This window comes from Camellia sinensis, chromosome 6 (genome assembly GCF_055761805.1).
Source record: "Camellia sinensis isolate YWXY chromosome 6, ASM5576180v1, whole genome shotgun sequence".
Taxonomy (NCBI): Eukaryota; Viridiplantae; Streptophyta; class Magnoliopsida; order Ericales; family Theaceae; genus Camellia; species Camellia sinensis.
In genome coordinates, this window is record NC_138966.1 from 24713926 (window position 1) to 24739986 (window position 26061).

A 26061-nucleotide genomic window follows, 5' to 3' on the forward strand; every position below is an offset into this window, starting at 1 on the left:
TACAAACCGATAGTTCTGTTCAGAGCACAAAATCGGTCAAACCAAATCTCAGTCAACTCTCAAGAGCCAAAGGAACACTCGTTGGCTCGACAGGGTTCGAATAAGGAACACCCGTTGGCCCAATAAAATAAGGAACACCCATTGGCCCGACAAGGTTTGAATAAGGAACACCTGTTGGTCCAACGGGATTTGAATCAACATCAATTGGTCCGCTCAAAAAATGTAGGGACTGTTTTGAAAATTCATGAGTTTGCAAAAAATGCAAACGGTTCCTTCTATGCCCCTAGGGGCTCAACTTGATATGTCATCTGGTCCAGTTTCGAAAAGACAAAGGCGAAGAAGAAATAAGGCCTTAAAGAAACAGGAACTAAGAATAGTGGCAACAAATGTTATAGAAGCTATTGAAGGGCTCTCTCGAAAGATGAACCCCAAAAACAAATCGAAAGTCTTGTATTTGTTGGAAAATCCAAGGTGGAGGAGGGTAAGCAACCATTGGGAAATATTTCTACTTTGGTTGAACTATCTATGGAGGGAATAAGAAAAGGGCCTGTAACAAGGTCCATAACCCGTCAAGCTCAAAACAAAGCATCGCAGTCAGATGCTTCAAATATGAGTAATGTTGTGGGGGTTGATAATCCTTTATATGAACAAGATGATTCTATCTCGTTTGTTTCAACGAATATTGGAAACAATGAATTGAAAGATATCAACAAAGTCGCAGTTATGATGACTGAGGTTGAGAAAGAAGGTGAAAATTCACAGGTCCAACAAGACCAAGGTCTCAAGAAAAAAGTGGTGGCCCTATAAGAACAACTTGAGAGAAGAGAACGGGAAATGGCTACTATGTTGGAGCAAATGCAACAGTTACAGGCCCAAATGACAGGACCAGGAAGTGCACCTAAACAAATGACACAACCTGTTGTGGGGACAGCCGTAGGCATACAAAGCACACTAGCCCCAGGGGGCAATGGTCCTTGTTACTCCGATCTAACCAGTGGTGGTATGAATCCAGTGCTCATGGCCATGATTGATGATATGGTGAGGAGACAAATAAAGAAAGTCAAAGAAAAAGATGATGAGAATTTTCGAATAATAACAAAACCTTACCCAGCATGGGTAGATGCTGTTCCATTCCCTTCTGGTTTTTCCCAACTAGATTTCAAAATGTTTGATGGAACAGGAGATCCAAGACAACATGTGGCTCATTTCCTTTCAAGATGCGGGCCAATAGCCCAGAATGAGGCCCTGTGCCTGCAGCTATTTGTCCAATCGCTTGAAAGTTCTGCATTTACTTGGTATGCTAATCTTCCTGAGGGATCAATCCTAAATTAGGATTCCATGGTGAAGGAGTTCCTTAAACAGTTCTGCAACACACAAAGACGAGTTGGAGTACCAGAACTGATTGAGACCAAGCAACGTGACAATGAGTCTGTTACAGATTTCATTGCAAGATGGTGAGCTTTGACATTTGCTTGTCCTCAAAAGTTTACGCAATTAGAGTTAATTTGGATGTGCCTTAACAACTTCCGACATTAGCTCTCTACGGCTCTTATGGCTCAAACTTTTGAAGGATTCAATGATCTATGCACTAAAGCTCATGATATGGAGCTGTATCTAGCTAAACGAAGGAGGCCTAGGGTCGTTGAAAGGGTTGAGTCCTCGACTGCAGCTACAATCGAAACCAGAAAGAAGGGTCCCGTTGTAGTAAGGGCTAAAAAGCCCAAGGAATTTAAAAAGTGACTATGAAAAAGAGGTTGGAGAAGAAATATTCCTTCATGGATGATCTGGTCGTAGACCTATTTGAAGATCTGTTGGAGCAAAAGTTGATTGCTCTCCCTGAGGTGAAAAGACCACATAAGGTAGGAAAGACCAACGATCCAAAGTATTGCCCCTACCATCCTTTGATTAGCCATCCGATAAAAGAGTGCTTTGTTCTGAAAGATAAAATTCAAGAACTTTTGGACTCTAAAATTATCGAACTCCCTCCTCAAGAGAAAGCACCTGCTAACCCAATCACTATCGACAATCATAATGAAGGTGAATAGTTGTTTATCAGTCAAAAAGCATGAAGAAAAAACAAAATGCCACAGTGAAAGCTAGAAGTGTGGTTGATTTAACAACATAAGGGCCAAAAGTTTCCAAAAAGCAAAAACCAAAAGTTTCTAGGAAACAGAAAAAAGCCAAAGAAAGTAAGAGAAAAGGAAAGAAGAACCCAAAGAAGGAAAAATGGGAGAAATTGGTCCCTGATGAGCAGTTAGAGCAAGGTCCTCTTGTCCCAGTCACATTGGAGGAATTTCTACCTTCAAAATTTCAATCTGTGGAGTTGCAGACATACTTTGATAAAAGAAGGGAGGAAAAGTTTACTTTGGCCCCTTGCCTAACCATCATTGTTTTGAGTGATGACGAAGAAGATGAGGGTGAAGTTGGTTCAAAAGTTAGGGAAGGAGATTGCATTACATCTCCTATCTGCATACCTGACTCACCAGAGTATACACCAACTTCTCTAGAATACACACCAGCCTCTCCAGAATATACACCAGCTTTTCCAGAGTATACACCAGAAGCCTTTTCTCCAGAGTATTCGCCAGTACCACCAATGTACTATCAAAGTACTCCAGAATATGTAAGGGGAACAGAACAAGGAGACACTGGGTGTAGGTCCGACTCTGAGCTTGTGAAAAAGGCGAAAAAACGACTACACTTCAAGGATGATGAGGTGAATGGCAGGTGTATGCCGGATGATGAAGTATGGAAGCATTCAAGTAAACAAGCAAAGTCATCTGAAGTTGAGGATCCTAATGAAGATTGGGAACTTGATTTTTCTCTTGATGGTTCACCATACACATCCCCAGCTAGGACATATGATGGAGAAAGTGTATCAAGTGACCACTTTGACTTTCCTTGTAATGTCATCACTGTGGATGTAAATTTTGAAGAACGAGAAATACATATCATTCGCAATCCAGGTGATGATGAGAAAGCAAAAATTGAAGCTAGAAGGGAAGCGGAACATCAGGCAAAAGTAACAGTCTCTTTGAAAGATGAGGGTTTTGAAGCCCATCAAAATTTGATTATTGAAAGAAATCAAATTTCTGGACACCCTTTCCCTAATTGGGTCGAATGGGTTCAGTTCCCATGAGGATATGCAATATCTCGTTTTCCTTTATATAATGGGACAGGTTGTCCAAGGTGCCATTTGGTTCGTTTCCTTGCACAATGTGGAAACATAGTAAAAAGCCAGGCATTACTTCTAAGGCAATTCGTTCTTTCTTTGGAAGGATGGGCAGCAGATTGGTACTTCAGTCTGCCACCTAATTCAATCCCAGATTGGGACACCATGGCTGATCGATTCTATAGGACATTTTATAAGCCATGGCCAATAGAAATTGAGATGTCAGAACATTTGGATGATGAAGGTACATCTTCTCAAACATATGATTTCATAGAAGGCACAATTGAGGAGAAGATTGAAACTGCCCTTGACCTTCGAGAGATGGGCACTTATCGCCCAAGGGATTTGTTCCCTTTATGGGTAGAGCAAACACCATTTCCTGAAGGATACGAACTTCCAAATTTTGTCCTATATGAGGGGTATGGAGATCCTCAAAAACATATTAGGCGTTTTTTGAAACAATGTGGGGAAACAACTCAAAATCAAGCACTTTGCCTAAAATAATTTCCCATTTCCTTACAGGGGATCGCCTTTGACTGGTATTGCTCCCTCGATGGAGTCGTGGTGCCTAGTTGGGAGGCCATGAAGAATGGTTTTGAAGAATCTCAATGTTTTTATAGGCGTGACTCCCGGTACCTAAGAAATGGGAGAAGAATGCAGCTTCAAGAAGATGAAGAAGTGACTGATGATGATGATCACCCTGCAGCTGGACCAGTTAACATGGTCCAAATAAGTGAGGGAATAAAAGAAGTTGAGGTCAACGAAAAGGCGGTTGCTGAAGTATGCCAGACTTACTTGACCTACCGGAGGAAATTACGAAATCCTTAGGACCCTCAAATGTCAGAAGTTCCACAGGTTTTGTTGGAGGAAGAGCAAGTGAAATATGATGTACTAGCTCACCTAAAGAAAATTCCAGCATTGTTGAGCGTATATGATGCACTGAAAATGTCTCCAGAGCTTCGAAAGTCTTTAATATATGCCCTGTCCAAGCCAGAGGATTTCCACAAAGAAATCGAGGGTAGAAATCAAGAGAAGGCAACTACATGCATGGCTATGGTAACCTTTGGTGACAAATACATGTGTGCTGAAATGGCAGACCATAATCGGCCTTTGTTTATAACTAGGCTTATCCATGATGTGAAGATTTCTCGAATTTTGGTTGATGGAGGATTTGCGGTAAACCTCCTGCCTCGAAGGGCCTTAAACCTATTAGGGATTCAAATTTCACAACTGCGCCCAAGTCGTTTGGTCATTCAAGGATTTAATCAGAATGAACAACGCCTAATGGGAAAGATTGAATTGCGAACCCAGTTTGGGGATATTGAAGAAAGCACTGAGTTCTTGGTCATTGATGTAGACACCTCTTACAATGCTTTGCTTGGGAGACCATGGATGCATAATCATCATGCAGTGCCGTCAACTTATCACCAATGAATCAAGTACCCGTTGCCTTCACCCAAAAAAGAGGGGACAATTGTGGCTGACAATGATCCATTTGGAGAAGTAGAGGCCTACTATGCTGATGCTCGCTTCTATACAAAGACTTCATAAAGAAAGGGAAAAGATGTGAAGAAGTCTAAAGATACTCCGAATGTCAAAGACGCTCTAGAGTCTACTCCAATTTCAACAAAAAGAACTTTCGATATGTGCCAAAGTCCGAAAGGAAACTGGGGGCAAAGGCTCTAGCCCCAATAAATCCAATTTTGGATCTCAAGAGTGAGTTCACGTTGCCATTAAGGAGGACAGAATGCACCTATGTGGAGAAATATAATAAGATTGTGGTCCCTTCTAAAGGAAAAGGGTCGAAACCCATCATATTCCACTCACTTGGAGATGTTGAACAGAAAGTGAAAGTTGAACAAGTGCCAGAAGAAAACATCTCGAGTTTTGAGAAGCCTACCTTCAGCGCAGAAATCACACAGATGTTGGTAGAAGTTGGTTTAGATCCTGAAAAAATACCAGGAACAATGACATCCTTTGACTTTGCATTAACACCTTCACAAAGGCAGGCTATCCAGCAAGGCAGTATTATCACCGCTAGGACAGAAGGGTTAGGCTATCAGGGGGATGAGGAAAAATTTCCAGTAAACATGACTATCACTCAAGATGTGTTGGAAGATGTTGACCAAGATGAAGCTCAACCTGCACCAACAGAATTTGAAGCAGGAGGCCAAGCCACCGTGGATGACCTTCGTGAAATAAATCTGGGTGATGAAGGAGAAAACAAACCAACCTTCATTAGTGCAAATTTAAAGGAAGAAGAAGCTCGGCAATATATTTCCTTCTTAAGGGAGTATCGTGACATATTTGCATGGAACTACAGTAAGATGCCTGGTCTTAATCCAGAGATTGCAGTCCATAAGCTTGCAATTCACCCTGAGAAACAGCCAGTTAAACAGCCTCAGAGGCGAACTCGACCAGAGCCTACAGCCCAAATTGAAGCCGAAGTCGACCAGCTTATTAATGCAGGATTCATTAGGGAGGTCCAATATCCAACCTGGCTAGCAAACATAGTGCCGGTCAAGAAAAAGAATGGTCAAATAAGGGTCTGCATTGATTTCCGTGATCTCAATGAGGCTTGTCCTAAAGATGACTTTCCCTTGCCCATCACTAAGCTTCTTGTAGATGCAACTACTGGGTATGAAACCTTGTCGTTTCTGGATGGATATTCAGGATACAATCAAATCCGAATGGCACCTGAAGATGAAGAAATGACTGCATTCAGGACTCTGAGAGGAGTCTTTTGCTATAAGATAATGCCTTTTGGCCTGAAAAATGCTGGGGCCACGTATCAAGGGGCAATGACTGTAATTTTCAGTGACATGCTCCATGACACCATTGAATGCTATGTTGATGATCTTGTCGTCAAGACAAAGGAGAAGGAAAACCATGTGGAAGATTTGAGAAGAATCTTCGAACGTTTGAGGAGATTCAAACTCAAGATGAACCCACTAAAATATGCATTTGGAGTTTCCTCAGGAAAATTTCTAGGGTTTGTGGTTCGAAACAAAGGGATTGAAATTGACCCTATTAAGATTAAAGCCATTGCTGAAATGCCCCCTCCGCGAAATTTAAGGGAATTGAAGGGGCTATAAGGGAGGTTGGCTTATATCAGAAGATTTATTTCAAACTTGGCTGGTCTATGCTTGGCATTCTCAAGATTGATGAAAAAGGGTGTTCCATTTGAATGGGATAAACAGTGCCAAAATGCTTTTAATAGTATTAAGGAGTATCTTTTGAAGCCTCCAGTATTCATGAGCCCAATAAAAGGGAAACCACTCTTGTTGTACATAACAGCCCTGGATGGTTCTTTATGGGCACTGTTGGCACAACACAATGAGCATGTGAAAGAAAATGCCTTATATTACTTGAGTCGTACTCTGGTTGGGACGGAAGTCAATTATTCTCCTATCGAAATGATATGTCTTGCCTTGGTGTTCGCCTTGCAAAAACTAAAGCACTATGTCTTGGAACACGATGTCAAGTTGATATCAAGAGCAGACCCCTTGAAATATATACTTTCATGGCCCATACTTTTAGGGAAAATTGCAAAGTGAGTTGTAATTCTCCAACAATTCGCAATTGAATATGTTCCCCAAAGAGCTGTAAAGGGGCAGGCTCTAGCAGATTTTTTGGCAGCACATTCTATACCTGATGACTCACCTCTAGTAACTGACTTACCAGATGAAGAAGTTATGCAAGTAGAAATTCAGAAAGGATGGGAGATGTATTTTTATGGAGCTTCAAGGAGTCCAGATGGCAAGAAGCAAGAAAATTCTAAAAACCATAAAGCTGGAATTGGAATTGTGTTTGTGACTCCAGACAATGCTATAATCACCCATTCTTTCGCCTTAAGTGAAGGATGCTCCAATAATGAGGAAGAATATGAAGCTGTAATTGCTAGATTAGAATTGGCATTACAAATTCCTATTGAAGAACTCTCAATTTATGGAGATTCGGAACTGGTGGTAAAGCAACTCCGTGGAGAATACATTGTTAAGAAAACAAGTCTCATCCCGTATCATGAAAGGGCTGATCAATTGCTTTCACAATTCAGGAAAACACATATTTTCCACGTGAAGAGAAGAACAAATGCTCGAGCTGATTCACTTGCAAGTTTGGCTGCATCACTCACCCTACCAGATAGCAAAACAATTACTATCACGGTAGGTGAAAGAAGGGTGTTACAACCTTTAAAAAAAGTTTCTGACGTGGTTCCAATCTTGGTCGTCACCACGAAAGGAGAAAACGAGGAGGATTGGCGGGAACCATTCATTGCTTACCTCCAACATGGTAGGCTACCTGAAGATAAAGTAAAAAGAATTGAAGTGAGACGTAGGGCTACCAAATTCGTCCTTTGGAAAGATGGAACGTTATACAAAAGGTCTTTGGATGGAATGTACATGCTGTGTATAGCCAAGGAGCGTATTCAAGAGGTAATGGCAGAAATACATGCAGGTGTATGTGGGGCACACCAAAGTGGTCCTAAATTACATATGCAGCTAAAACGGTTGGGATACTATTGGCTGACTATGATTGCAGATTGCATAGATTATGCTCGAAGATGCCAAGTCTGCCAATTCCATGGGAACTTTCTCCACCAACCCCCAGAGCCTTTACATTTAACAACTTGTTCTTGGCCATTTGCAGCATGGGGTATGGACATTATTGGTCCTTTTGTACCTCCATCTTCAGCAGGATATCGATACATCCTAGCTGCAACTGACTATTTCTCAAAATGGGCAGAGGCCGTGGCTTTAAAGGATATAAAAAGCACAGTTGTCTCTGAGTTCATCCGAACACATATCATTTACAAGTTCGGGATTCTAGAAAGTATCATCATGGATAATGGACAGCCATTCAGGAGTGATGCTTTGAACAAGTTATTTGCCAAGTACAAAATCAAAAACAACCATTCATCAAGATATCATGCACCTGCCAATGGTTTCGCAGAAGCTTTCAACAAGACATTGTGCAAAATTTTTAAGAAGATGGTGGATAAGAACAAAAAAGCTTGGCACGAAAAGTTACAAGAAGCTTTGTGGGCTTATCAGACTTCGCACAGAGCTCCTACTCAAACAACCCCTTATTCGTTGGTTTTTGGAGGAGAAGCAGTGTTACCACTTGAGGTTTAAATACCATCATTGCGAGTGGCAACACAAGAGTCCTTAACAGAATATGAAAGTGCAAGAGTGAGGTTGGCTGAGCTGGAGACCCTGGATGAAAGAAGGTTGTATGCTCAATAGAACTTGGAGATCTACCAACAAAGGATGGCAAATGCATTCAATAAAAGAGTGAGGCTTCGTTCCTTTAAAAAGGGAGACTTGGTACTAATGGTTAGAACACCCATAGTAGTCTCACGAAGAACCAAAGGAAAGCTTGAGCCCAAATGGGAAGGACCTTATGTGATTGAGAAGGTTTATTCTAATGGGGCCTATTTGTTGATAACGATGGATGGTGACAGAATCATTCCCCCAATCAATGCAAGGTTCTTGAAGAGATATTACCCTTAAGAAAGCCTGCTAGGTTGAAAACCTGAAAGGGCGGCCTAGGCAAAAGTTAGGGCAAAAAAAAAAAAAAAAAAAAAAGACCACCAACGGTATTGTACGTGGTTAAACTGTTAAAATACCTCACCGAAATCTAAGGTGATAAAACATTGGATACTCCTGGCCCGCAAGAGTATAAACTGTGTACGGCCAAAATAAGACAACTCAATGTATCGTATTGAGAAATTTCATATAACAAATAAATCTATTGTGTACGGCTAAAATAAGACAAATCAATGTATTGTATTGAGAAATTTCATATAACAAATAAATCTATCACTGAGCGAAATTTCATAGATACATTATGTTTGGATGAATAAAAAAAAAATAAAAGTGCATTCATTCATTAAGAGAAGCCTTAGCCCTTTCAAAGGCACGTTCTACAACACTGTGTTGTCCATTCTTCTTCTTATGTTGGCTCAAAACATTCAGAGAAGTTTGCACGTCTTCTTCTAATTTAGAAACATTCTCGGAGGCTTGTGCAAAATCACACATAAATGATGCATGTTCCGCTTGGGTGGATGACAATTCCTCTTCAAGTTGTTTGAGTAACTCTTTGGTTTGAATAATCCTTTGATTAAGACCCGCAATGTGCTCATCTGACTTGATAATTGAAGCGGACAACTGTTCATGTTCACCAGAAACTTTGTCGAAATGAAGCTTCTTCTCGTAACATTGGGCCTCAAATTCTGCAGTAGACAAGTTTGAAGAATCTGCAAGTTGGGTTTTCAAAGCAAAACACCCAAGGAATATCTTCACCTTCTCGTAAAAGGAGATGAAGTCTACACCCAAACTCTTCAAAATCATGAAAACGTTGTTTGCTACAACAATCATGCCATTAACATCTGTCATTGATTGGAGAGAAATAATAAGACCTTTCTGAAAATAGGTGGCTGCTTCATTAGAGAAAGTTCCCAAAAGAAGGCTAGATGGAGCAGGGTGCTTCAAGTTTGTCAAATAATTTGTTAACCCCATTTGCTTCAAGTAAGTCTGCAAGAATTTGGGCCTCTTCCGACGTATCAAAAGTAATTTCGTCTGTCTCTTCCAATGTGTCAGAAGTATTTTCTGTGAAAATAAAAGGAGATACTCAATGAAAACGTACAAGGTAAAAACAATTTATATATATAGATGAATGAAGTATACCTTGGTGTACGACTTGAAAAGACTTAGGTGGGGGAGAAGACAAGTTGTGATTCCCACAAGCGGACCACGGATTCTGTAATGTGGCATGATCTAAAGAGAAAAGAGTTCCTTGAGTATGTATACATGATAAAATAAAATGAGGTATAAGGAATGAATAAGAATACCCTTAAAGGTAGCCAATGGCATATGTGAGGCAGTTGGGGAAGTCCGAGGCGTCCGAGGCGCAGTGCCTAAGAAAAAGAAAGGTATTCAAAATTAAAAAAAAAAAAAATAGGAGAAGAAGAAGAAGAAGAAGAAGAAGAAGAATTATATCTTTTTCTAATAGCTTGGATGGCTCGTTCGAAGAAAGAGAAGAAAAACCTACATTTCCTGGGAGCAATTTACTCATCTTAGTCGGTGTGCCATCTAAAAGAGAGGTGTAGTCATAAAACTCATCTTCACTCTCGCTACTTTCATTGAGAGAACAATCAAAAGATCTGGTAGGAGAGGGAATTTCAACACTCTTAATGCGAATACGACCCAAGGCAGTTAATTCATACCCATCTCCCTCAAAGAGTTCTTGAATCATATTCTCATCTTTATCTTCAAGAAAAAGGTACAAGTATGTGCGAAATTGATCCATTGGGGTTTTGGTTGCTACGGTGGGTTAGGAAGTTCCTGTACAATCACTGATAGACATAGTCTCTGGAAAAAACTTTGCGAGACTAGAAAATTGAGGACCAGAATCTACTTGCTCAAAGCTAAATCTCATTTTAAATTGAGAGTTACACATATCCTCGAAAAGATGAAGGAGATCTGAAACCGAGTAACTAGATCGAGAAGGAGCAGTAAGTGGTCGATTATTATCCATTCTCTGAGGTGATGATGCTTCCAGAGCAATAGGTGAAGATGATGACCTAGCTCTAGAGTAAGAAGGATTCTTCGTGTTTCGGTCTTTAATTGACATATCCAGTTTTCTCTTGCATGAACATTTCGGCTGGGTATGAGTAACATATTGGAGCACGGTAAAGGAAGTTCCCAACCACCAGTTGGCATAAGGCATGGTTACGTGAGAAGTAAATCGGGAGCTTGGTAACTCCAATGAGACTTTTGTACCACAGTGTAGCATATGGCGCCAGTTGTAATAAAATTTAGACCACTCAGAGGGCTGCCGACAAGATACATTAAGCGGTGTAGGGCATGCTTGAGCAAACCCAAATTGACGACCGTATCGGTTAGGGGAGTACGGTTCAGAAATGAAATTAAATCCCATTTTAAAAGTTAAAATCCCTTGCCTCAAAGATATAAGATAGCCAAGGTGGAAAGGTGATATCCTTTCAGAGTTGACCAGAATGCCTGAAGGTTCACTTTCATGGGTAAGAGCCCTGAACTGACACTCCGTACGATAAGTTAGGAGAGAGTCCACAAATGGAAATTTATCAGTAAAAAACTGGGCAGCCGATTGGTTTCCAATAAACCCAAGATATGGCATGAAATGAATATCAAGAATCGGACAAATCGACTGAGGATCCCCATGAGAGTAAGTCTTGACAAAATGTAGTGAAATCCATCCAAAAAGGTAATGTAAAGGACCCTGAATATTTTCCTTCCTAGGTGAAGATGATGATGCCATTTTACCAAGAGAATGATAGAGGTAAGCAAGGACGGGGATGGCCAGGCTAAATAAGGTTCCACCTGACATTTTAGTGGCTACATGAAAGGTCGTCGGACGAATTTTCCCGGAAGAGTGAGGGAAGACAAATCCGCTATGCCAGCTCACCAAAAAACCAGAAACATACACATCATCAGGAATTCTATCTTTTCATTGAAACCACTAATCGAAGTTGGGGATTCGTCAATGAATTTAAAAGTCCAGTGGTTAAACTTCTTGGATTGAAAAGAGCTGGCATAAATGTTGAAAAGCCCATGGCACGCCTTGGATGTCTGGGACGAATATAAAATGTCATTGGAGGGGGTGAACTCTTCATAAAACTCGCCAGGAATGGGGAGCCCGCTAATGCGATGAAGGTCCCATAAAGAGATTCCAAGTTCGCCGTAAATGGTGTGGAAAGTGTTGGTGTCGGGTGACCACGGCTCTAAGAATCCTTTGAGCAGGGAGACATTCCTAGCATAAGCAAATTGGGATACATAGATTGCAGCATAAATCCCACACTTCTTCAAAATATGGGCAAATGTGGAAAGAACGTCATTCAACCAAAAAATCCATATGGGGGATTGCAAATGGGTAGAAATGCCGCGGACATTAAAAGAATTATCCCACTTCAGTTTTTCATGCTTCATTCTCTTAAGAAGAGTATTAAATTCAGATCAGTCAAGGTCTTCAAAAAATGGACGAAGGATTGTGATAGCGAATGAACCAATTGATTTGGAGTGCGCTTTCTCGAGAATCTCACAGCAGTTTCGAATTCCTGTATAGACCAAGTCTTCGGAAGCCGTATGTAAAGGGATGTAGGGGTCTAACTCGGTGGGTGACAATAAAGCAGTGATAGGTTTGTGCCGAATTATTTTCGGACCAGATTTATCTAGTACATCCCTCTCGTTACGTCGAAGATATTCAAGTGTCTTTTTCATGCTTCCTAAAAATAAAAACTAAAAAAATAAAAATGGTTAGTAAAGGTAAATATGTCGTAATATAAAGAAATTGACAAAAGCCCCTTGACCAAGGACTCAAGCCATTGGGGTGATGGACACAATCACTGCCAAGGTTTCAAGCCATTGGGGTGATGGACACATTCACTGCCAAGGATTCAAGCCATTGGAGTGACAGACACATTCACTGCCAAGGACTCAAGCCGTTGGGGTGAGGACACAATCACTGCCAAGGTTTTAAGCCGTTGGGGTGACGGACACATTCACTGCCAAGATTTCAAACCGTTGGGGTGAAGGACACAATCACTGCCAAGGATTCAAGCCGTTGGGGTGAGAACACAATCACTGCCAAGAATTCAAGCCGTTGGGGTGACAGACACAATCACTGCCAAGGGTTCAAACCGTTGGGGTGGCAGACACATTCACTGCCAAGGATTCAAGCCATTGGGGTGACGGACATAATCACTACCAAGGATTTAAGCCATTGGGATGACGGACACAATCACTGCCAAGGATTCAAGCCATTGGATTGACGGACACAATCATTGCCAAGGATTCAAGCCGTTGGGGTGACAGACACAATCACTACCAAGGATTCAAGTCATTAGGGTGAAGGACACAATCACTGCCAAGGATTCAAGCCATTGGGGTGAGGACACAATCACTGCCAAGGATTCAAGCCGTTGGGGTGACGGACGAAATCATTGCCAAGGATTCAAGCCGTTGGGGTGAAGGACACAATCACTGCCAATGATTCAAGCCGTTGGGGGTGAAGGACACATTCACTGCCAAGGATTCAAGCCATTGGGGTGAGGACACAATCACTGCCAAGGATTCAAGCCGTTAGGGTGACGGACACAATCACTACCAAGGATTCAAGCCGTTGGGGTGAATGACACATTCACTGCCAAGGATTTAAGCCATTGGGGTGACAGACACAATCACTGCCAAGGATTCAAGCCATTGGGGTGAAAGGACACAATCACTGCCAAGGATTCAAGCCACTTATTGCCATTAGGTTGGAAAGGGAAATGATACCTGCAAACACACTCGGACGCCTCGCGTGTTGCCTGCAAAAGAGGAAAAAAGACGTGAAATAATTGCCAAAAATAAATAAATAAATAAATAAATAAATAAATAAAAATCGTAATTCGTACAATTACAATTCACTTGCATGAATCATGAGGGGAAAGACCTTGATTAGATTAGATTAAAAAAAAAAATTCTACAAAAGGGGCTGAAAATTTGTGAGGGTTTAGCCAAAGAAGTCAAAGGGAAAGCAGGTTTTGTAACTTGGGATCTTGCTGGTCGATAATTAATGTCCACTGTTCCTCATTTGTTCAAAGATACAAGCAGCAAGTTCCTTGGTCATATCCACAAGTAAGGACTTTGTATACAGGCTATTAAAAAAATTTGTGAGGGTTTAGCCAAAGAAGTCAAAGGGAAAGCATGTTTTGTAACTTGGGATCTTGCTGGTTGATAATTAATGTCCACTGTTCCTCATTTGTTCAAAGATACAAACAGCAAGTTCCTTAGTCATATCCATAAGTAAGGACTTTGTATACAGGCTATTAAAAAAAATCTGCTAAATAACACAGCAACAAACAGGTTACTGCTGCTGGAAAAAAAAAGGTGTGGTTTCAATCTTTACATGCTTGTCTTGGCTTCAAAAAGGGCCTTTGAAGACTATTTGGGTTTGTGGTCTAGCAAAATGGATTGTCTTTATTCATATCTAGGCCATATCTGCTTAACAAACATGACAGCAGATTATACACATAATACATTTTTAGAGCGAAAAATGTAAAAAAAAAAAGGTGTGGGTTGCTGCTGCTGGAAAAAAAGGGTGTGGTTTCAATCTTTACATGCATGTCTTGGCTTCAAAATTTTCGCAACAAACAGGTTGCTGCTGCTGGAAAAAAAAAAGGTTTGGTTTCAATCTTTACATGCTTGTCTTGGCTTCAAAAAGGGCCTTTGAAGACTATTTGGGTTTGTGGTCTAGCAAAATGGACCGTCTTTATTCATATCTAGGCCATATCTGCTTAACAAACATGGCAGCAGATTATACACATAATACATTTTTAGAGTGAAGAATGTAAGAAAAAGGTGTGGGTTGCTGCTGTTGGAAAAAAAGGGTGTGGTTTCAATCTTTACATGCTTGTCTTGGCTTCAAAATTTTTTGCTGGAAGGTTAAAAAAAAAGAAAAAAAAAGAAAAAAAAAGGGTTTATTCAGGTTATATATGTGTAATAAAAAAGGAGGGGCACATGTAGAAAGAAATTTTTCTATAGGGCTAAGTAAAAAGAGGTCTTAGCTTCATCAAAAAAAAAAAGAAAAAGAAAATCTTGTGGAAGTTAAAGCACAAGAAAAAGAAACTGTTTGGTCTTAAAAAAAGAACTATGTGGATTTATGGGCTAGCAAAAGGGGCTGTTTTTTTTTTGCCATCATATAAAAAGCACAACATTCAATGGTGAGTTCATGAAATAAATCTGCTAAACAAAGAGATTGATGCTATAAAACAACATCAGATTGTCCTGTACACAAAAAAAAAAGAAGAAAAAGAATGATAGAGGTACAACATGCAAAGTCCTGGATGGCCAAGTTAAATAAGAGGATGCTGCCACAAAGATGTAAAGTCTTGTGATATAATATAGCGTCAGATTGTGTACAGCATGCAAAGTCCTTGTGGTTTGACAAGTAGGCCATTTAAAAAAAAAAAAATATATATATATATATATATATATATATAATAGAGTTTGCCAAATAGCATAGCAACAAACAAATTGATGCTGTAAAATAAAAAAAGAAGAAGAAGATCTTGTGGAAGTTAAAGCACAGGAAAAAGAAGCTGTTTGGTCTTAAAGAAAGAAAAAAAAATTTGCTTACATGGTTAGCAAAATGGGTTGTTTTCTTTTAAGGCCATATATCTTTGTGGCAGTTTTTTTTTTTTTTGAAGTCTTTGTTTGGTCTCATGGTTTTAAAAAAAGCTGGCAGCAAGAAAAAAATATATAGTGTACACACACACACACACACACATATATATATATATATATATATATATGCTGCTAAACAACACAAAAGTGTTCATTCTGTTGAAAGAAGCAAAATATAAGAAAGATGAACAAGAAAAGAAGCAAAGCAAACCTGATATGAGGGGAATAGGGGGTAATCTTTTGTATCCTCAAAGAGCAATTGCTGTTGGAAAGTTGCTGGAAGGATAAAGATTTTCTGGAAACAAAAAAAATCTGCTGGGAGAAACAAAATCTGCAGGGAAAAAAAAGGGGCTGCAAGAACAAAATATATGAATAGGTGTAATATAAAGGAAAAGGCAAGAGTTTATGTAGGATTTGAAATACTCCATAGAAGAGTTTGTGTAGGATTAGAAATCTTACCAATGCCAACCCATCCTATTCCATATAGACAAACTCCTAATATATATATATATATATATATATGTATATATACAAACCTCTTAAAAATAATACTAATAAAAATAAAATAAAATAAAATAAAAAAGTGGCAAGTTAGAGGCCAACAAAAGAAAAGGCCCAATTTAAAAAAAATGGTGGCCTAGAAAAGGAAAGGTCCATGATGGCCTAGGAAAAAAAAAAATCTATTGTAAAGAAAAAGTGGCAAGTTGGAGGCCCACAAAAGAAAATACCCAATTAAAAATGGTGGCCTAGAAAAGGAAAGGTCCATGATGACCTAAAAAAAAAAAAAAAATTTGCTGTAAAAAGAAATGGTGGCAAGTTAGAGGCCCACAAAAGGAAATGTCCAATTAAATCTTAGACCTTACTCATGACCAAAAAAAAAAAAAAAAAAAATCAAGTTCACAAAAAGGGCCCATGCAATAGAAGTAAATGGCCCATGGACTATAAAGGGCAATTAACCCTTTATTTTACAAAAAAAGATCAAGTCCACAAAAAGGACCCATGCAACAAAAGTAAAAGGGCTCATGAAAAAGCCCTCAACCCAAAAAAAAGAGTCCATAAGAAGGACCCATGCAACAAAAGTAAATGGCCCATGGACTATAAGGGGCAATTAACCCTTTATTTTTTTTTTAAAAAAAGATCAAGTCCACAAAAAGGACCCATGTAACAAAAGTAAAAGGACCCATGAAAAAGAACCATCAACCCCCCCCCCCAAAAAAAAAGGCCAGGGATCAAAGCAAAGAAATAATCTCATCCAAGACCTAAAGATCATCCAGATAAAAGTGCCAAATTGTCGTGACTCGCACAATTATGAAAATTCACTTGTGCAAGTCACGAGGGGCATTTGTTGGCACATAAATTTCAACTAAATTTATGACACGTATAGAGCCTATGATAGGAAGGTTGTAGGTAATCACTTCCTGAAAAAAGATCAACATGATCCGCTGAAGTACATAAATAAAACGACGTTGTATCTCAACGATGTTATTCAAGATGCTCAAAGGACACGTGGAGCCTACGAAAGATGACACCTGTAGAGCCTACAACAAGGACACCACACAAGATGAAACCCCAAAGATCAATCCGGTTAATAAGATATACGATTAATCAGATAACGCTATTATTCAAAATTCAAATGGCGCTATCATTCAATTTGAATTTCAAATTGAAGATGAAGCATTCCTATCACCTGATGGCCCTCCATAAATATGAGGACCATCACACAAGACGAGGGATCAGAAGAAAAATCAGAAGTGAAAAGATCAGAGAGAGAGAGAGAAAGAAATTGAGAGCTAAAGAAATCGTTACAAGAAAGAAGAAGAGAAGCCTAGAAAACTCAGGAGCCTACGCTAATGGTAATGAATAGGTAAAGGGTTCCAAACCCAAGAATTGTATTTTGTATTCAAGGGTTCAAAACCCATAACAATTTCAATAAAATATTTATTCTTCTTAAATTGTCTTTTGTTGTTTATTTTGTTCTTCATTAATCGGAGGTTTCATTTGTCTAAAATGTGTAATTAATGATCTGAAATACAGATCGGAAATGAGAGGGTAATTTTTGGTAAAAATTGGGCTGAGCTATGAGATGGACTTTATGGCCCAAAGTATGAAGGTCTGGGTAAAAAGGCCCAAGAGAGACAAAGTTACTCCGGCCCAAGAGAGATAAAGTTACTCCGGCCCAAAAAAGATGTTAAGTTACTTCGGTCTGGACAACTTGGAGTTAGTCCGGTCTCATAATTAGTCCGGTCATTACGTATTCTGGATAGAACGGTCAGGACCTTACTACTCAGTAGCGCGGTCCAAACACACCATGGTTCATACAAGGGAGAACCGAGATAAGGTGTAATGAAAGACAGAACCGAACCAATGATAGTACGGCTTATTTTGTGGCTCAGTATAGCCGTATGTACTTCGGTCAAATGATAGTTCGGCCATGGCAAAAACCATCCCACTTGGTTTAAGTAGTGGGGGGGGGGTGTAAAAGGATAAGCATTATCCTTTAGGAGTATGAATCCTAAGAGGACTCTGCATGGAGAAGTAGAAGTCCTACTAGGATTGTGCCACTCGAAACCTATAAAAGCTCACAAACATCACCTTGGAGGAGGTAACACACAATTTTGCTTTCTGAATACATTGAGCTTTGTCTATTTGTCAAGTTTGCTGACTTAGGCATCGGAGAGGTTTCCGGCACACACCTGCCGGTTAGCTCACGATTGTGTTTTCAGGTGACAAAGCGACGTCGTACGGAGGAGCACGGACTTAGTCAACAGGATTATACGAGAAGGTGTATTTCTTTCCCGTACAATTGGCGCCATCTGTGGGAATAACAGACAGAACAAAACCTCTTGATTAAAGGTTCTCCCCTTTACGATCAATGGCACACATTGAAGAATTGCCGTAGTCCGCCGTCGACGGGCTAACTCCAGATGGAGGCGCAAGGCGTGAAGGATTACCTTCTGTCCCTCCCATGGCGGACTTGAAGCCCCAACGACATAACTCCAGGAGAGATACTAGGGGAAGACGGACTAACAGCCCCCGTCAATCTCATTCTCAAAGTCCCGATAGGCAAAGGAGGATTGACCCTCAAGCTCTGGAAGATCGCGTGAAAGAACAAGATGAATTGATAAGAAAGATGGCGGCGGACATGGAGGCCTTGAAACGCCAGATGAAGAAAAAAGAAGTGGCGATAGGAGAGGGGCGCAAAAACAAGACGCCTCCTCGCCACTCAGAAAATCGTAGTAGGAATACTACACCCTCGCAAGGAGAAAGCAGAAGCCTCAGGACAGGCGACACTCAATCCTAGTCTTCCAGAACTCGTCACTCCAGGTCTGAGAGGACGAGATCTGAAAGATCATACACTGAAGGAAGCACGTATTGGCCCTCGCATTCGCACCAAACCAGATCTAGACAGACGGAATTACCCAGATCATCCGACTTACGAACCGTGCTCGAAGAGAAAGCACGATGCAAGGAGGATGCCAGGACGCGGGATCCGCAGAGAGTTTCTGCCTTACAGCGGTTGGCTCCTCGGACGCATGGAAGCGTCGAGGTTGGAATGCCAATACCGCGCCCTGCCTACGAACCAACGGACAAGGCATTAGCAAGGCTACAGACTTCACCGTTTGTTCCGGCGATTGAAAACGTGCCCCTACCATCAGGCTTCCTTCAGCCAAAATTCACTACATATGAAGGGAAGACGGACCCGTACTCACACTTGAGCCACTTTCGCCAAGTCATGGCCGTATACAGGCGAAACGAGACCTTAATGTGCATACTCTTCCCGTCTAGCCTTGGCGACCTAGGCTTGACTTGGTTCGAGAAACTTCCTGAGGGCAGCATAGCCTCTTGGGCGCAATTAGCAGAGGCCTTTGTAACAAGATTTCGAACAAACACTAAAACCCCGGTGGAAATAGACCAACTGTTCTCCATCGACATGGGCGACAAAGAGACCCTCAGATCGTACAATAGTCGCTACTGGGAGACATTCAATCAAATTGGGGACTGCCCCACCAATCTTGCCATTGCACAGTATAAAAGAGGCCTTCCAGTCGGGAACAGACTAAGGGACTCGATCACCATGACGCCACCCCTCACCATGGAAGCCCTGATGGAAAGAGTACATCAGCACATCAGGGTAGAAGAGGATGGCGCACGTGCCAAAGCAAAGTCTGGTGCGACCACAGTACCAGAAAAGAAGACCTTAGCAAAGGTCAACACGGTAGATCGAAGTAACAAAAACAGGTGTGGCAGACGAGATAACGGAGAAGACCCAGACAAAAGATGGTTGAGAATCCGCACTGCCATAACCATGGTGTTCAAGAAACCGATATATCGGATTCTTAGCGAAATAAGAGATGAGCCTTTCGTCAAGTGGCCAGCCAAATTAGGGGAAACACAGAAGGACTATGACGAAAGATCACGGTGCACCTTCCAAAAAGAAAAGGGGCACCGAATTGAGAATTGCACACCATTGAGACAGCACCTGGAGGAGTTGGTGGCGGCAGGTCACTTGGACAAATACATTGAAGGAGGGACGCAGCCAGCCCCCCAGGATCACAATAACCCCAACAGAATGCCAATCGACGCCCCACCTCAAGGCATTATCAATGTGATACATGGGGTCTTTGAACCTGAGCGTGTATGCGAGCTCAGGGGATCAATCAAAAAGGCTGAGTACTTTAGAGAGGTACTAAGTGCCCAACCCGCCATCAAGAAGGGGAAAACAGAGGCAACAAACGTCATGTCTTTTTCGGATAAAGACTTGGATCGAATATACTGTCCTCACAATGATGCCCTAGTCGTCACTCTCCGAGTCAAGGATTTTGACGTCAAGCGGATTCTGATTGACCAGGGTAGTTCATGTGAAATCATGTACTACGAGACATTTAAACAATTAAAGCTACAAGACAAAGACTTGGCGCTTGCTGTATCTCCCCTAATTGGATTCAACTCCATGCCAGAATGGCTCGTCGGTAAGATAATTCTTCCAGTCAGAGCAGGAAGTGTGACAAAACAAGTGGAGTTTTGGGTATTGAAGGTCCCCTCAACTTACAACATCATCTTGGGCAGAACATGGCTGCATGCCATGCGATCAGTGGCATCGTCTTACCACCAAGTAATGCGGTTTCCCAACGACACCGGAGTAATCGAAGAAGTCTATGGAGATCAGATCATGTCAAAGCAATGTTTCGCCACGGTGAATGGCAGCCGCGCTGCCAAAGGATACGTTCATTCGGTGGAAGAACCAAAAAGCAATGAATTATTCGTGGACGTCGGCAAAGAGGCTGATCAGAAAGCAGTGGAGGACTTGGTGGAGGTAAAAATAGATGAAAAGAACCCGGATAAGTTCTTCTTGCTCGGTTCGTCATTGTCCAACACTGAGAGTTTGGAGGTCTTGGAATTCTTGACCTCTAACATCGAAGTGTTCGCCTGGACACCCTACGACATGCCAGGCATTGATCCAAACTTCATCAGTCACCAACTTAATGTCCACCCATCTGCCAGGCCGGTTATTCAACGCACTCGCTGATCGGCACTTCACCACGCCGAAATAGTGGCGGAAGAAGTAGGTAACCTGCTGGAAGCAGGAGCAATTAGAGAAGTGCACTACCCAAGAAGGATCTCTAACACGGTCGTAGTGCCAAAGAAGAATGGTGAATGGCGTGTCTGCGTCGACTACAAAACAGTCAACAAGGCATGCCCAAAAGACAGCTTTCCTCTACCACGGATAGATCAACTGGTAGACCTAACGGCGGGACACAACCGACTTAGCTTTCTGGATGCATATAGAGGCTACCACCAGATCGCCATGCATGAACCAGACCAGGAGGTCACATCCTTTACGACTCCAAGAGGACTATACTATTACAAGGTCATGCCCTTTGGCCTGAAGAACGCAGGGGCGACATTCCAATGGATGGTCACCAAGATGTTTGAACCATTGTTAGGCAGAACAATGGAGGCTTACATCGACGACATGGTGGTCAAAAGCAAAGATAAGAATGACCATCTCAAGGACTTAGGAGAGATGTTTGAAATCTTGAAGAAACACAAGTTGCGGCTCAACGCATCCAAGTGTGCATTCGGAGTAGGATCTGGCAAATTCTTGGGCTTCCTGGTGACAAACCGAGGTATAGAAGCAGACCCCTCTCAGATCAAAGCAATCCAAGGTCTGGAGAGACCAAACTCAGTAAAAGAAGTACAGCATCTCACCGGCATGGCAGCTGCACTCAACCGATTCATAAGCAGGTCGTCAGATAGACTACGACCAATTTTTCATGCTTTAAAGGCCAAGTTTGAGTGGGATGAAGAATGCGACCAAGCTTTGGAAAGCTTGAAGGAGTATATGTCTTCCCCATCACTATTTGTTACCCCAGTACCTGGTGAAGAACTCTTCTTGTACCTGGCAGTCTCTCAACACGCAGTTAGCGCAGTGTTGGTTCGTGCAGAGGGAATCCAACACTTGCCCATCTATTATGTCAGCAAGACGTTGCTGGGAGCTGAAACAAGGTATTTGCCACTAGAAAAACTGGCATTAGCCTTGATGATGGCCTCCAGGAAATTGGCACACTACTTTCACGCCCACACCATAGTCATCCTCACAGCTTTCCCACTAAAAGCTTTGTTTGAGAGGGCGAACTTTTCTAGGCGAATTTTGAAGTGGGCAGTAGAGTTGGGACAATTCGACATCAAGTTCCAACCCAGGATCGCAATAAAAGCCCAATCTTTGGCAGACTTCGTCGCAGAGTTTACTCCTGGAAGTCATCATATCTGCCCAGTCGACCTAACTGACACCACCGAACTAGGGATGGAAGTTGACGCCGGAATAGCGCAACCCCTAGTAAAAGGTACACAGTTAGACTTCAAGGAAGACCAGACTAAAAACAGCAAGGAAGAAACAAACCAAGGCTCACCAACAGTACAATCAGATGGCGAGGGGCAGACAGCAAGCATGGACCTTGAAGAAAACACCATTCTTGACCCCACGACATCATCTGACCCCTCCACGTGCTGGAAGTTGTTCGTTGGAGAGATGTGGAAGCTCTTTGTGGATGGAGCATCCAACCGGCATGGTGCAGGGCTTGGCATGGTCCTCATCTCCCCAGACGGCCTGGTTATAGAGCAAGCAATCAACCTTGGCTTCCCAACATCAAACAACGAAGTGGAGTATGAAGCGCTTCTCGCAGGACTCAAATCAGCATACTACATGAAGGCCACCGAACTAATGGTCTACAACGACTCACAGCTGGTGGTAAATCAAATTTCTGGCGACTATGAAGCAAAGGATGATAGGATGGCCAAGTACCAAGAGTTGGTCAGAACAGAAATCAAGAAATTTGAAGTAGTAAGGATAGAGCAAATCGGCAGGGAGGAAAACAGCAGAGCAGACGAACTTGCAGGCTTCGCCTCAATGGCAGATTCCTCCATACCTCATCCACTACTAATTGACTACCTACCTAGACCAAGCATAGAAGACCCCGAAGCAGAAGAGGTATGTTGCACAGAACTAGGCCCCTCTTGGATGGATCCCATCATCCTGTTCTTAAAAGACGGCATCCTACCAGAAGAGAAAAAAGAAGCCAACAGAATAAGAGCGAAATCGCAGCGATTTTGGCTCTCCCCATCCTTGGCGTTATACAAGAAGTCATTCTCAGGACCCTACCTAAAGTGTGTACATCCCAGCAAAGTGGAAGCATTCTTGTACGAGATACACAAAGGGGTGTGCAGAAGCCATCAAGGAGGAAGATCGCTAGCTTACAGGGCCATTTCACAAGGATACTGGTGGCCATACATGCAGGCAGACTCAGAAAAATATGTAAAGAAATGTGAGAAATGCCAAAAATTCGCACACAAAATACATCAACCAGCAAGAGAACTCCTACCATTAACTAGCCCATGGCCTTTCGCAATGTGGGGCTTGGACATAGTAGGACCACTTCCAACTGCACCCGGCAACAGGAAGTTTTTTCTCGCAGCAACAACTACTTCACAAAATGGGTGGAAGCAGAAGCATTGGCATCAATCAAATAAAAAGATGTGAAGAAGTTCGTTTGGCAGAATATCATCACTCGGTTTGGCATACCAAAAGCCTTAATCTCAGACAATGGTACTCAGTTCGACGGCAGAATATTCAGAGGCTTTTGTAAAGAGTACAAGATAGAGTTCTACAATTCTACACCGGCATATCCACAAGCAAATGGCCAAGCAGAAGCATCAAATAAAGTCGTCTTGGATGGATTGAAGAAAAGGTTAGAGAAGGCAAAAGGCAAGGGGGCGGATGAACTTCCTCATGTTTTATGGGCTTACCGCACCACACCTCGGCGATCGACAGGAGAGACACCATTCTCCTTAGCCTACGGAATGGAAGCAGTAATCCCACTGGAAGTTGGCCTCCCCATAATTCGAAGCGAAAATTTTGATCCAGACTTGAATGGAGAAGTCATAGCATTAGAACTTGACCTTGCGGAAGAAAGAAGGGAAAGAGCACTGGTTCACATCGCCTCCTACCAACGAGAGTTAATCAGAAAATACAACAAAACGGTGCATCCAAGACAATTCAAGATCGGAGATTGGGTACTACGCAAAGTGATGGGAAACACCTTGATACCAGGAGATGGCAAGTTAGGGCCAAACTGGGAAGGTCCTTACAAAGTGGTTGGATTAGCAGGCAAAGGGGCATACCACCTAGAAGACAAGGACGACAAAGCAATCCCTAGGCTATGGAATACGGCCAATCTCAAGTTATTTTATTTTTAACTTTTTTCCTTTCAAACATATGTAATTTCTTTTTCGTCAATAAAACAATCAATTCTTTTCAGCATGCATTGTTCTCTATAAAAGTTGGCTTTAGTGAAATTAGGAGTATTACAAACATTGTTCTAAGTTAGCTGAAAAAAACTAACTTAGAGGTTGGCTGGAATAAACCAACACCCTTCCTAAGCCCAGGATAGGGATCCAGGCTGCAGGACGTTTGGTCGGAATAAACCAAACGTTATTCTAAATTAGCTGGAAAAAACTAACTTAGAGGTTGGCTGGAATAAACCAACACCCTTCCTAAGCCCAGGATAAGGATCCAGGCTGCAGGACGTTTGGTCGGAATAAACCAAACATTATTCTAAGTTAGCTGGAAAAAACTAACTTAGAGGTTGGCTGGAATAAACCAACACCCTTCCTAAGCCCAGGATAAGGATCCAGGCTGCAGGACGTTTGGTCGGAATAACCAAACATTATTCTAAGTTAGCTGGAAAAAACTAACTTAGAGGTTGGCTGGATTAAAACCAACTCTTTGTACTCCTCAGCCGAAGTAATTATGTCGGCTAAGGAGTGGTTGGCTGGAATAAACCAACTCCTGTTACTCTTCAGCCGAAATAAGGGTATGGCTGAAGAGTAGTTGGCTGGATTAAACCAACTCTTTGTACTCTTCAGCCGAAGTAAGGGTATGGCCGAAGAGTGGTTGGCTGGATTAAACCAAATCTGTGTACTCCTCAGCCGAAGTAATTATGTCGACTAAGGAGTGGTTGGCTGGTAAGCATAAGTTAGTTCGAACAAACAAAAACCGAGATGAATGTTGGACATGAAAAGATCAAATGTAAGCATACAAATCAAAACCGGAATAAGAGTTCAAGCAAAATTTTCATTCATTGAAAAGCAATTACAAAGGGGCTTAGCCCGGTTACAAAGACAAAAGGTAGCCAAAAAAAAAAAGAGAAAAAGTACAAAATCAAGAGAAAAGGTCTTCAATTTCGGCATCAAAAGCTGCATCGGCATCAACGCAAAGACCGGTTTCAGACGGGAGCTCGCTCACGGTCGCAAGGGTGGTTTCGGTCGGAACCACGGTTTCCCCTGGAAGTTCAATAGTCAGGTCTTCCACCATGGGCTCCAACCGAACTGACTGATCCACATTGACAACCGGAGTATCCTCAGAGGCAGAGTCTTCGTCAGAATCTGAGCCTTCAAGAAACTGCTGTTGCATGGCATTAGCATACTCCACAAGGGAGTTCGGTATGAAGTAGGTTGGAGGGTTGAAAACCTCGGTCTGTGGATCATGACCGAGCTTCTCAACGGCTGTCCTCCAGCCGCACTTAAAGAACAGTTCCTTGGCGGCTTCACACTGCTTGACATATACACCCTTTGCCTTCTTGAAGCCTTTCTTTTTGGCGCCTTTTGCGCTCTCCTTCAGTTGGGATATTTCGGTATTTTTCTTCTTTTCAAGCTTCACCAGCTCGCGCAGATACTTGTCTTTTAGCACAATGGCGGCCTTTTGCTTTTCCGCCTCGGCCGAACTAACCAATCCGGCCAGTCGACCGTTCTCAGCTTGTAGCTTGGCCATTTGCTTTCTGGCCTCTTCTAGCTCGGCCGACTTCACTTCGGCTTCTGCCATAGCTTGCCTTGTTGTTTTCCTGAGCTCTAGCACTTTCCTATGAGTAATGTGGTTTTTCTGAATGGCCTAACAAAACAAAGATTTCTTTTTAGCCGAAGTAAAAGTTAAAAAAAGTAGACAGAAAAACGGCCGAAGTTACTTACCAGAATCATGGATTTTGTTGAAGACCGGATGGCCTTCAGTTCGGTGTTCAATTGCTTTTGGTGGTGCTCCATATCTTTAGGGAGGCACACACTCTTGGCTAGGTTGAAGGCCAACTGATGATCCTTCTCAGTAACAACCGAGTCAGAATCTTGGATATCTCG

The 26061-nt window shown here is 42.0% G+C and overlaps 1 protein-coding gene across 1 annotated transcript; it reads left to right on the forward strand.

The window, feature by feature from the left end:
• The first annotated feature begins 4009 nt into the window (after positions 1–4009).
• On the forward strand, positions 4010–6267 carry LOC145793223 (uncharacterized). The gene is made up of 2 exons (XM_082875988.1): positions 4010–4516; positions 4828–6267. Exons 1-2 carry the CDS (start codon positions 4010–4012, stop codon positions 6265–6267), a joined length of 1947 nt encoding a protein of 648 aa, XP_082732114.1.
• Positions 6268–26061: the final 19794 nt, after the last annotated feature.